At 56.3% G+C, this 13,405-nt stretch overlaps 1 protein-coding gene across 1 annotated transcript in view; it reads left to right on the top strand.

Annotated features, from left to right (window-relative positions):
• The window catches only part of CACNA1I (calcium voltage-gated channel subunit alpha1 I), a 105,172-nt gene that overhangs the window by 42,630 nt on the left and 49,137 nt on the right, over positions 1–13,405 (top strand). Inside the window, exon 5 of the mRNA XM_058568321.1 lies at positions 9,619–9,778. Within this exon, the coding sequence (XP_058424304.1) occupies positions 9,619–9,778 (160 nt within the window). The remainder of the gene's footprint in view (positions 1–9,618; positions 9,779–13,405) is intronic.

The following is a 13,405-nucleotide window of genomic DNA, read 5'->3' as shown; positions in this document are numbered from 1 at the left end:
GGTGCGTCAGGACGTTGCGCAGAGGCTGGTTTTGGGAGACGCGCACCAAGTGCATGTGGGGGGTGGGGGTGTTCCTGGTAGACCAGCCTGCGTGTGCAGAAGTGGAGAGGAGGAGCCGGCCTGGGAACAGTGTGCCTGGGGGGGGGGACTGCGTGTGGGGGGAGGTGGGAGGTGGGCTCTCCACATCTTCTAGGGGTTTATTCAGAATGATAAATGGCTATGTATCAGGAGCTTAGGACAAGCTGTCACGGTGCTTTACATGAGCTGTGTCATCTCATCTTCCTAATAGCCCTAGGATGTTGGTGCCGTGGTGATGCTCACTTTACAGATGGGGAAACTGAGGCACAGAGAGGTTGAGGAACCTGCCCAAGGCCACACAGCTGGCCGAGGACAGAGCTAGGAACTTGTGCTTTCATGACCCCAGAGCTTTTTGCTCCTTTTCACGACTTCTTCCTCTCCTTTTGGTGTGTAGGCACCTTATCCACCCACCCTGCCTGCAGGGAAGACCCCTGCCCATGTCCAGGGTCAAAGCAGAAAGGCTCCAGGGGCACCTTCTCTTCCCATCCCCCACCCCTCCAGCGTAGCATGCTCTAGACCTCTGAACGCCCTTCACTGTCAGGGCACAGAGTTCTCTGGTGCTGGGCCCTGTGCAGCCTGAGGGGGACCAGTCAGGGCAGGAGGCAGGATGGTTCAGTGGTTAGTGCAGAGCATGGCCTCTGAGCTGCCCTGCCAGCATTCAAAGCTTGGTCCTGCATTAATTAGCTGCAGGACCTGGGGAAAAGAGTCTTCTCTTGCTTCGATCCCTCGTCTGCACCATGGGGATGGCACACATGGGTTAGTCTGCAGCCCCAGGCGCAGAACACATGCCAGCGAACTGCCCCACCCCCTTTCCCATAGAGGGAGGGTCACAGTATTGGGGTCACAGACATCAGCCTCCAGGACATTAGACGTGGCTCTGCGCCTGGGGTCTTGGCCAGCAGCTCCACCTCTTGGGCCTCAGTTTCCCCATCTCTAAAGTAGGGTGCTGGCCCTCCTTTGCTAGACTGTGGGGCAGCAAAGCGTCCGCACGACCCCTGCTCCCGGAAGGCACCCTGTGGAGGTGCCGGTGTTGTATATTGATTGCGTGGGATTCTCATACTCTTGGGATTTTGGAATTAGCTTTGCTGCGAGTCCTGGAGAGTCTTAGAATCATCGAGCCTCAGAATCTCAGCTCTCGGTTTCAGAGATGCTCAGGGCCTTGGCTTCGGAATGAGAAATCTTGTAATGATCTGGTCTAGGAGACACGGCACCCGGCCCTCACACCCCAGGCCTGCTCTGACCCTTTCTGCCCAGCTCCACACCCAGCAAGGTCGTGGTCAGGCCTTCCGTGTGAGGACGGGCGAGGAAGGTCCCAGGATTCCTTCTTGGAAGGACCTTGGGGACACCTGTTGGCAAGGGGGCTGGGAGACTCTCCTTGAAACAGAGCTTGCATGAAATCTCAGGATTTTCACTTAGGGTGTGTGTTTGCCTGGGGCTTGGGGTGCAGCTGCAGGAGGCTGTGGCCCCAGGCCACACCTTAGACCCCTGGGCTGTCTGTCCTTGTCACCGGCAAGGGGCCCCCAAGCTGCCTTTCGAGAAAAAGGCCTGGCAGCCCCCATGAGGAAGGAAGGGAGGGAGGAGGGAGGTGGGGAGAGAGGAGGAGGATGGAGCGGAGGGGCTCGATTTCCCTGGGGCTGCTGCCCTTTCGGGAGAGAGGGGGTAGGATGGGAGAACATCTGGCCAGAACATCTGTTGAGAACCTGACTTGGGAACGGGAAAGAGCAGCCAGGACTGTGGATGGAGAAATGCTTGGGGGTAGGGGTAGAGGGAGGACAGCACTCTGGGGTCCAGTTCTACTCTGCAAATCAGGAAGGAGTGATTCCTGGATGGGACACCAGATTGACGGAGCAGGCTACTCTATATTCATTCATTCATTCATTCATTTGTTCATTCATTCATCCAAAGAAGCATCCACTGAGAGGCCATTGGGCTAGGCCTTGGGCCAGATGTGGGGTCACTGAGAAGATTCAGACACAGCCCCTTCTCTGCAGGCAGACACTTGGAGCCAGGGGTGGGCCAAGGGGGACACATGCTCTAATGGAGGCAGTAGGGCCGAGGGGATGGGCCGCCTACGTGTGCTTTGGGGAGGCTTCGCAGAGGAGGGGACAGGGCGTTTGAAGAATGAGTAGGATTCTTTGGGCCACAGGGGTGCAGGGACCTTTGGTGGGATGGGGGCCCGGCCACCCCCCTGGGGCCTGAGCATCGACAGCCTTGGGGAGCAACCCAAGGCCTCTCCTGGGCTGGAGGGTGCAGGAGTGCCAGCTCCTTGGCTGGGGTTTGTTTCCTATGTCGGGAGTGGGCGCCGAGGCCCCTCATCAGCCCACAGGCCCCTCCCCGGCTGGGCTGGGGCTAGCAGTGGTGTCTTCGGCAGCCCGGCCATATGCTGCCTGGCCTGGCCGTCCAGTGCCTGCTGTGCCCCTGATTAGCCAGCGTTGGCAGGGTCAGGAGCAGCAGACGGCCTCTCCTGGGCACTCAGCGCCCTCCACTGACCTGGCCTGACCAGAGAGAGAGGGGATCCCCGTGGCCAGTCATAGCCTCGGCCCCCTTGCCCTCAGTCTGGCTCCCCTCCTCCTGGTCACGGGCTGTGCCCGGGGCAGAGGCTGGCATGAGTCCAGCTGTTTCTACTTGAGCTGGCCTGGCAGAGTGGCTTTGCCCGTCTGGGCTAACAGCTCCTGTCTGCAGAGGGCACCCCAGACCTCCAGGGGAGATGCCTATCAGGGAGCGCACCCCCATCTCCTCCTGGGTTGCCTAGTGCCGCCAAGGGCCCCCTGTCCAGATGCTCTCCAGCATCCCAGTCTGGTCTGGGGGTCCCCTGTGGAAAGGGTTGAAAAGGTTGAGTGGCTCCATCAGTTTGCCCACTGTCATCTGTCTCCTCCCAGCTCCTGACTTAAATGCCACCTAGAGACCGTCTCTACCTCAGTGCCACCCACACGGTACGCCAGGCCACACCCCTCTCTCCTGAACCCAGACCCCGAGTTCTTATAAAACGACTTCACATGGGTGTGTGCCAGGCACCCCAAACTCCATGTGTCCAGACGGAGCCCCATCTCCACTGATGGCTGCTCCATGCCCCTGGCCTCAGGCCCCAACCCTTGGAGAGGCTCCAACTCCTCTCCTCTTTCCACACCCCACATCCTGTCCCCGGGCTCGGCCTTCAAAATATCTCCAGCATTCAGCCACATCCCTGCCTCCACTGCTGTCATCATCTGGACCCAGCCAGATGTGCAATATCATGATGGCAAGTGAGCGATGGCCGGGACAGGGGGGACGGAGAGGAGCAGATGGACTGAAGGCCCAGACCCGCCCTGGAGAGTCACAGAGGATGCCCCGCATCTGCCTGGGCAACCTCAGCAGGGAGGGCACAGGCAGGGGCCACATGTCTCCTGGGTCCCACCCTCAGGGCTCCCCATTTCTGTCCCAGGGGAAGGCAGCCACCGTGTGGCCACTGTCGCCCCTGGCCATGGAGCCCAGCTCCACATTCCAGAGATGTGTGTGCACGTGCCGGCGTCACACATGGGCGTTTGTACACCACCCCACAGGCTGTATCTCCTAAGGGTCCCCTCTTCCACCCTGGCCCACCACAGTCCATTTTCGCCCCCCAGACCCGGGGCGATCCTTTCGAACCTTCCTCAGACCACACCCCTCTTCCACCCGGAGCACCGGGTGGAGTAGAAGCCCGAGTCCTCACCCTGCCTGCACCCCTCACTCGCTTCCCTCCAGCCACACTGGCCTCCCAGCTGTTCCTTACTCTGCCGGCTCGCTCCCACTCAGCCCTGCCCTGGCTGTTCCCTCTGCCTGGGGAGCTCCTCCCCGGATGTGCGCACAGCTGGCTCCCTCACCGCCTCGAGTCTCTTCTTGCCAGGGAGCCTTTCCCGGCCCCCATTTTACACCCACCTGCCCCCGGCCCAGCCTGGTGCTCCCCACCCCTCCTCCATTCCTCTTTTTCCTGATACTTACCCAACAAGCTGGGAAATGTACGTATTTATTTCATTTGCTGTTTCTGTCTGTCTCTCCCTACCCCGACCTAGAGCGTCCACTTTTTTTTCAGCTGATGTATCCCTAGAGCCTAGAATGGGGCCCGGCACATAGTGGGCCCGCAGTAAATATTTGTCGAGTGGATCCATCCCCCCATCCATCACTCCTTCATTTGTTCAAGCTGCCGTCCTCGGAGGGGCCGCTCTGGGCCAGGCCCTGGGCTGGATTGGAGGATGCAGGGCACCCCGCATGGGCCTTGTGCTCGGGACGATCCCGGTTCCCGGGGGGCAGAGCCATGAACTGATGAAGGCCAGCTGGGTAATGAGTGCTGTGACGGAGGGAGGACGAGCTGTGGCAGCTCACTGCAGGGGCACCAGCCCAGCCTGGGGGCCAGGAGAGGTGACCACTCAGCTGAGGGCTAAAAAAGAGGAGAGATGGCCTTCTGAGCGTGTGCCAGGGCTGGACGGTCACCCAGACCCTGGGCTTTCCAGGAACTGGAAGTGGGTGGGTCTGGCTGGGTCACAGCAGCCTGGACCCCCGCCTGCCGTGGGAAGTGGACCCGGCATTGCCCCAGCAGCACAGGACCAGGAACAGGAAGCTTTATGGCACAGGGTCGGGGAGGGCGCTGTGGGTGGGGGGCAGAGTGTGCAAAGGTGGGGAGAGGGGATGCTGGGGGCATCTGCCAGTGTGGCCGGAGCAGCAGGTTCAGGCGTGCATGGTGAACAGAGGGAGGTGAGGCTGGGGAGATGGGCTGGGGCCAGATTGTGGGTGCGTGTGAGTGCGGGATGTGGGGGAGATAGGGATTTGCATTTTCCCTGTTGGGATGGATGGGCTGCTAGTGGCTTCTGACTTCGGGGGCTCCCTCCTCTGCAGTGTCCTGGCTCCATGGTCTTCCTGAGAGGCTGGCTGGTCAGGAACCATTGTCCTCTTCTGTGGACGAGGCCACTGGGGCCCAGAGAGGGCAAGCTCTGCCTCCAGGCTGCCCAGCCGGGACTGGGACCCGGATACCCTGTTGTGGGTTGGTGTTCTGAGTGATTGCCTGGGTAGGCAGGCTGCATTGGCATCCTGGGGACTCCGGGGTCCTCTCCCTTCTCGGCTGGGGAAGCAGGGCTCTCAGCCACACTCATGGGTCACCTGCGGCCTGTTCCTGTCAAGGTCCCCCTGGCCCCATCCCAGGCTGAAGGCCAGGAAAGTCACACCAAGAGAGCAGAACCAGGCAAGCTCATCCTGTGAGAGGGTGATGGAGAGCCATGGGGGACCAGAGGCAGAAGGGCTTCACATCTAACTGGGCGTGAGAATCAGAGAAGACTGCCTAGAAGAAGAGAGTTTGCTTGGGGGAAGGTGTGGAGGGAGATGAGTAGCAAGGGTGGTCTGAGGCAGGTGGTGACAGTCTCGAAGGCAGTCTTTCTCTCTCTCTGCATAGAGATGCAGATTCTCTGTCTACATTTTTCTCTGTCTCTCTGTGTTGCTTTCTTTGTCTCTCTGTGTCTCTCTGTCTTTCTCTCTCTCCTGTGCCCAGAGCCAGGGGAGCTGAGGGCAGAGTGGAAGCTTCTGACTAGCCTTGGCTAATTACTTGACTGTGGGCATAAAAGGAGGATTAGCGGGGGTCTCGCTAGGTCCTCCCTGGCTCCCTGACCCTGTGGCCCCTTTCCCCGGGCACGGGAGCTACGAACTTGTTCTGAGTCCCTAATTAGCTCATTATGCCTCGGCTCTGGGGCGTTGGGACTCCCTGGGCCCCAGGGAGGGCCGTGAAGTGAGCCTGCCCAGCTGGGCAGAGGGAGGCGGGAGGGGAAGAGGGGCCGGGCTCCCATTCAGGGAGGCCAGCGGGCAGGTTTTCAGGAGCCTTTCAGAATTTCAATATCCTGGAGAACAAGGGAAATGTAATTAATTGAGCAACAAAGGCTGGGCCCGGGGGGCAGCCATGGAGCAGCCGGGCTGGAATTGTGCAGAGCCACCGTCATCGAGAACTTTCTGATCCAGCACCGTCTCACAGCCGCTGCCTGGCCCTCTGCGCTTGCCTCCTGCCTCTGTCCCGGCCTCCAGGATTGCCCAGAGCCCATCAAGGGCTGACCCTCCCTGACCAGTCACCTGACACAGAGCCACACACTCCTTAGACTCCCCCAGCATGGCCTCGATGTGCTCTCTGCATGGTCCCATCTCTGTGCCTTTGCCACAAGTTCCTGTCATCCTGCAGGGCCCAACTCAAGTCAGCCCCTCCAGTGACATGCCTGGAGCTGCCCCCACACCCCTAGCATGGTCCTTTTTCCCAACACCGTGGTCCCCTGTCCCCCTCTGCTAGACTGCAAGCTCCGAAGGGGTAAAAAATGGGGCTTGTTCATCTTTGGATTTCCCACGTGCCCAGGACTGTGCCTGGCATACAAAAGTATTTATAAGTGTTTGATGAATGAATGAGTGATGGGGCATCAGAAAGGTCTGCAACTGACTTACTGAACATTTGGATGACTTAAAGGGTGCTTGTTCTATCTTCGTGCTTCCCTCCTCCGCACACCCCTTGGCTACCCTGTTGGGGAGCGGGTGTGGGAGGTGGTGCATTGAGCCCTCACTCCCCCTTGCCTCTTGCTCTTAAATGGAGGCAGCAGCCTGCAAGGAGCCCCACTGCCTTTCCTGAGAGGAGGCTGACCTAGTTCTGTGGGGCGGGAGGATGGGGTGGGCATTAATTATTGAATGGAAATCACTCCACACAGAGCTCGTGATGCAAATCCCGAATAATTACCCTTGTTAATAACCACCTCAGCATCACCCCTAGAATAAATAAAAATCTGGACAGGGCAACTGTTCTCCTTGTCACCATCCTTCCATCCTCCCCTCTCCAATCTCCACTCTCTCTCCATGACTTATCACATCAGGCATTCATGAGCAGTTATTCAACAAATGTTGGCTGAGCCTCTGTTCTGGGCCAGGACCTGCTGGGTTCTGGGAACGCTGACTCAGACCAGGCCCTGCCCCCAGGAGCCCAATGGATGTGACAGGAGGGTAAAGAGAGAAGTATACACTAGGGCTAGAAGAAGACTAGATGTTGATGTGAATGGGGCCTCCAAGGTTATGCAGTATGCAACCTGCACAGCTGTACGTGGCAGCCTAGGCTAGGTCAGAGGTGCTGAGATTGCCCAGAGCAGAAGAGAGAGGGATGAACTCTACCTAGGATGGAGTGAGAAAGGATATGGGAAGGCTTCTCAGAGAGAAAATAGAGCTTCAACTGGACCGTGGTGTCTGAATAAGGGTTTGCCAGGCACAAGAGAGATGGAAGGGTGTTCCAGAAAGAGAGAACAGCATGAGTAAAAGCATGGAGGTGTGAAACCCCATGGTATGTTTAGAGAACTTCAAATAATCTGGTGTTGCTAGGCACAGGGTGCAAATTGGTGAGAGAGGGAGAGAGAGACAGAGAGAGAGGTATGGATGAAGCTAGAGAGGCAGGCAGGGTCGGACCTCACAGGATCTTGGGGGGCGTGCACTCAAGGGGTGACCCACCACCTCTTGACCCTCTGGGGCCACAGACACTTGCGTGGACCTTCTCCCCACAAAAATTCATGGCATCATACCTGCCTATTTTGCAACGATTTCATAAGGTTCGTGGACCTCCTGTGGTCCTTCCAGGGACCTCCCTCCCTGCCAGGGGTCCACAAACCCCAGCTTCTGTAGGTGATGGAACCCCAGAGATTTTTGCACACAGTGGTGGCATGCCATGATTTGTGTTCTAGAGCGGGTGCTATTGTGAGGAATCCCCGCCTCTGCCCTGGGCTGGCTTCAACCTCAGGCAGCTGCTGCCCTCTCCAGGCAAGATGGCCCCAGCGGGTCTGGACTTACTCCTCGCAGCTGGCAACCTCTGCAGAAAGAGAGCATTTCTTCCCATAGTTCCAGCACAAGTCTCAGGGCTGAATCTCATTGGTCCTGGCTGGGGTCACATGCCCATCCTGGACCAATCACTGGGGCTAGGGGAACAGAATGTGCTGATTGGTCAGGCCTTGGTCATGTGATCGCCATGTCAGCCCACCCAAACCAAGGGACTGGAGTGGGGAGGGCACTGTTCCTAAGACTGGGAAGGGTGTCTGGGCAAAGCCACAGAGGTGACCCATCTGCCTGGGGCTTGCACTCCTGTGGATTCTCCAGTTACCGGGGCAGCGGGATCTTCATGGGTGGAGTCAGGAGGGAGTGGGTGACGTACAGACAGTTACTGAAGCCGTAACGGTGGATGACATCTCCCAGACTTGGGAGAGCAGGTCAGTTTCACAGGTGGGGCAGGGGGTGGGAGACTGAGCCGGTGGAGAGAGAGAGGGGGTTGATGGCCAGCCCAGGGCAGGATGGGCAGAGGGGAAGGATGGGGAGACAGATGTAAGGATGGTAAGTGTGTGGGGTGAGGCCGGAACCTGAGCCCATTCTCCATTTTCCCTGTGGGGTGGGAGCCCCAGGGTTTGCTCAAAGTTAGGTGTGGCCCTTGAGCCGGGGAACCATTGCAGGGTGGCTCCTGTCTTCTTGGGCCCCTTTGCCGAGGGTCTTCATCCTCCAAGAGGGGAAGGGACTGGCTCAAGGTCCTACAGGCCAGCAGGGCGGGATTTAAACCCGGGTCTCTCTAAATCACAGGCTCTCTCTCCTTACTGCTGGCTTTCAGAATGGCAGCCCCCTCCAAGATGTGACTAACTCTTTCTGCTCCCCTTCCCATGCCTGCCTGAGGCCCCTCAGGTCCCCCATCGCCCTCCTTGGGGACTCCTGTTTCCATCCCATTTTCCTATTTTCTCCTCTTCTCGCCTCTGGCTTGGCTGGTTCAGTGCAGCTATTTCTCAGGAAGGGAAAAGGCCTCGTCTCCTGACATCAGGCCAGATCTGAGTCCCTCGCTGGCCATGACTTTTCTGTAGGTGGCTCTGAGATCTCTGCCTGGTCCCATCATGCTGTGGGGTGGGTCAGCAGGGTGGTTCTTGCTGGTGCTGGTGTGTCCTGGCATGCTCAAGGGACCAGTGATTGCCCCGGAAATGAAGGGCATTCAGGATACATTCATTAGGCACCTACTGTGCCCATTGAGGGGGTGCTGGGCATCGTGAGCCTTGGTCTCAGACCTCTGAGTACTTGGGGGTTGTGGAAAGGGTGCTAGACTTGGTGTCAGGACACCTGGTTTAAATCCAGACCCTGCCGCTTGCTAGCTATGTGACCTTGGGCAAGTAGCTTCAGTTCTCTGAACCTCCAGTTGCCTGCTCTATAAAATAGGGATAATATTGCCAGCCTCACAGAGTCGTCAGGAAGACTGAAGGAGATCATATTGGTGCATTATGCAGAAGAGTGCTTGGCACATAAACAGTGCTCCGTAAAGGCCTGCTTATTCATCCACAATCTAGCAGAAGTGCATTGGGGCCCAGAGCCATTTCCATGGCCTCTGGGTGGAGGGGCAGATGTCAAGGAGAAGGTCTGTCTGGTGGCCACTGAGCAGGCTGGTGTGTGCTCGTGTGTCCCCAGCTGTCTTCCCACCCCCCCATTTTTCTAACCCTGCTCTCCCTCTCTCCTCTCTGGGACCTCTGCTCCCCGTCTGAGCATCCCTGCACCCTTCCCCACTCCCAGGTATGCGGATCCTGGTGAACCTGCTGCTGGACACGCTGCCCATGCTGGGGAACGTCCTCCTGCTCTGCTTCTTTGTGTTCTTCATCTTCGGCATCATTGGTGTGCAGCTCTGGGCGGGCTTACTGCGCAACCGCTGCTTCCTGGAGGAGAACTTCACCATGTGAGTGCAGCCTCGCCACCCAGGCGGCTCCCAGCCAGCGTTCCCTGGGGCAGTAGTGGTGCTGAATATTTTAGGGCCGGGCAGGTCTCCCCATGGAGCACCTGGTCCCACTCCTTGTTCCCAGTGGTGCAGAGAGATCAAGGGATGTGCCCAGGCGAGTTGGCGGGGGGTCTACCGTGAATGACTGGACACTAAAATGAGCACAAAAGGCCTCTGAGTCCTCAAAATTGGTATCAGTCTAACATAGGCCCTTAGAAGCTAATTCAGCTCCTAGTGACTCTTACTTAACACAAAGTTTTAACTTACTTGGTAATTGTGAATCGGGGGCAACAGGGTGGAAGCAGCAAACTAGAAGGAGGTCAGATGGGAGGGGAAAGAGCACTTAAAACCCAAGCAGAAGTGATGCCAACAGGGAAAAAGAAGACAGAAAACCTCAAAAACAGACAGGCCTGGCTCTCTAATTGCAGCACAGACATTCCTGTTAGTGACTGAGTCATCAAGGACAGGTCAACTCGCGTTCGGCCCACTTATGTCTAAAGGCAGGGGGCCAGGCTACTCCTCAGAGATGAGTGTCACAAGCTGTTTAAGCAGAAATCAAGCTTGGGCTCTTGGAGGCGTTGGGTTGAGTTGTCTGAGAAATTTGACATCTGTAGCATCTTAGCGGTGAGGGACAGGCAGCATCTCTGAGTGTGCATACATACACACGTGTTTGGACAAGTATGCTTCCATTTTAATGTGCATCAGTGCACTGCTGCTGTGTGCCAGGCCCGGGGACACAGACACGGGAAAGCATTTCCTTCATCCTCTCACTCGACAAACGCACCCAAGTGGCCGCTCTTGCGAAGCCTGGGCTCAGGGCTGGGGACACAGCGGAAGATGGAGTTCCTGTGCCTGAGGAGCACCCAGGCTGGGAGTTGCTCACAGATGCCTCCACTGAGTGACTTTCATGGACCGAGGACGACGGCAGGAGGCATGGGGACACTGTGCAGGGGTGGGCTGAGCTTCCTCCCTGAGGCCTAACTGTCCGTTGTGGAGAGGATGCTAAACCAGAGAGTCGGGTGAAGGTTGGGGAAGGGACTGGCTCACCTGCCCATCGCTGTGGGGGAACAGGGGGTACCTGTGTAGACCAGAGAAGGGGCACCCTGTGGGTAAGGACCCTGTGGGGGGAGGGGGCTGCACTTGTGTCAATCGTTTGGAAGAGGGGGTCCCTGTGGCAGGGCCTGGGACGGCAAGAGAAGGGACACCTGCTTCTCCTGGTCTGGCCTTCAAGATGGAGACGTGCAGGTATGAGCTCTCGGCTTTGGGGGTTCAGGACACATCCAGGCCCCTCTGTCCCACATGGATCTTTCCTTAGGTCATTCCGTGGCTGCCCCCTTCTCCTTGTCCCAGCTCAGCCCCAACGTCACCTCCTCCTGGAGGCCTTCCCTCACTACCCCCTCCTCCAGACACCCTGTTGCATTATCCTGCTTGATTTTCTTCGCGGCGCTATCTCTGTGTGCAATCACCTCACTTGTGAGTTTATGTACTGGTCGTGGGGTGTCTCTAGACTGGTGTATTTACTTGGTTGGCAGTGATGAAGCGCTCCTGCATGATGGGGCGGTGGAGGTAACGCTTAACGTTTGATCCTGGGCAGATACCAGGAAGCTGAGGCTAAGAGAGGAGAGTCTTGCTCCAGGGCGAGCTCGGCCAAGTCAGAGCTGGAATTTGAACCCGGGTTCCCTGACTCCAGAGCCTCCAGTGAGTGTGCTCCACGCATCCCTCTGGGCTCATAAGCCCCCCGGGAGACCCCAAATGATAGGTTTGAGGGTTCCTGATGAGTGCAGACTTGGGACAGTGTTGCCCAGCTAGGAAGTGGCAGGGACTGGCATCTGAGCCCCAGTCTGGTGTCCTCTGCAAAGCGTCTGGTCCCTTCCTCCAGATTCTGTCTAGGCATTAACATGCACACACACGACCGTTTATACCCCAGACAGGTTTTAACACTGTGGATTGCTTTGGCAATGTGTCTTGAGCGTGTTTTCACACCAGTGTTTCTTCTTCCGTGGACAAACCACAGTTCATCTAGCCAGCCTCTGTTGATGGGCCTTGCGTGCTTTCCAAGTTTTTGCTCCTACATACAAGGCTGCAGGGTGCGTTGTGTATGTGTCTGATCTTTGTATGCACGTGTGATCAATGGCTTGACAATAATTGCTACTCAAAGTGTATGTACTTTTTTTTTTTCAAGGAAGATCAGCCCTGAGCTAACATCCATTGCCAATCCTCCTCTTTTTGCTGAGAAGACTGGCCCTGGGCTAACACCCGTGCCCATCTTCTTCTACTTTATATGTGACGCTGCCACAGCATGGCTTGATAAGTGGTGCGTCGACCCGTGCCAGGGATCCGAACCTGTGAGCCCCAGGCCGCCGAAGCAGAGCAGGGGAAATTAACCACCAGGACGGCCCCGTATGTACTTTTTTTTTTTTTTTTGTGAGGAAGACCAGCCCTGAGCTAACATCTGATGGCAATCCTCCTCTTTTTTCTGAGGAAGACTGGCCCTGAGCTAACATCTGTGCCCATCTTCCTCCACTTTACATGGGACGCCACCACAGCATGGCTTGACAAGCAGTGTGTCGGTGCGCGCCTGGGATCCGAACCAGTGAACCCCGGGCCACCGCAGCAGAGCGCGCGCACTTAACTGCTTGCGCCACCAGGCCGGCCCCCCCATATGTACTTTTTTTGAAGATATAAATTATATTTAGTAGCGGACACAACTATTAAGTGCACAGCTTAACAAAGTTTGACCTGGGTATGCACCAGCGTAAGTCTACCCAGAGAAACTTACAGTCCCAGGAAGGCTCCCTCCTGCCCCTTCCCAGATACCATCCCTGTCACCCCAAAGTAGCCACTTCTGACCTCTGTCACCATAGATTTATTTTGCCTGTTTTTGAGGTTTCTTTAAATGGAATCGTATAGGATGTTACCTTTTGTGTCTGCTTCTTGAGCTGTGTCCGTAGTTCCTTCTTTTCATCGCTGTGAGTATTCCATTAAGCAAATACCCTTTACTGGTTTTTCCATTCTACTGTTGATTTGACTTGTTTCTGGTTTTTTGGCTCGTATGACTCATGAATATTCTTGTACAGACCTTTGGGTGGATAGAACCATCTCTTCTTCTGGGTAGGTATCCAGGAGTGAAATTGTTGGGTTGAAGGTGTAACTATGTTTAGCTTTAGTAGATTTTGCCAAACTGTTTTCCAAAATGGGTGCGTGAAATGTCCGCTAGTGAAGTCTGCGAGTTCCAGCGGCCCCACGTCCTGAGCAATATTTGGTGGTGTCAGTCCTTTCAATTTTAACTATCCTAGTAAGAGTGCTGTGGTATCTCACTGTGGTTTTGATTTGTATTTCCCCAGTGACTAGTGATGATAAGCATCTTTTCATGTGCTTATCAGCCATTCATAGGTCCTCTTGTGAAGGGTCTGTCATGGTCTTTTACGCTTTTTAAATGGGATTGTCTTGTTTTTCTTATCAGTTTATAGTAGTTCTTTATATTCTGGACTTGAGTCCTTTGGTGGGTAGATATATTTAGCAGATGTTTTATTCCAGTCTGAGTTTTCCATTTTCGCTCTCTTAATGGTGTCATTTGAGGAACAGAAA

Source organism: Diceros bicornis, chromosome 25 (genome assembly GCF_020826845.1).
Source record: "Diceros bicornis minor isolate mBicDic1 chromosome 25, mDicBic1.mat.cur, whole genome shotgun sequence".
Taxonomy (NCBI): Eukaryota; Metazoa; Chordata; class Mammalia; order Perissodactyla; family Rhinocerotidae; genus Diceros; species Diceros bicornis.
The sequence above is the reverse complement of the archived record's forward strand: the minus strand, read 5'-3'. Positions and strand labels throughout refer to the sequence as shown.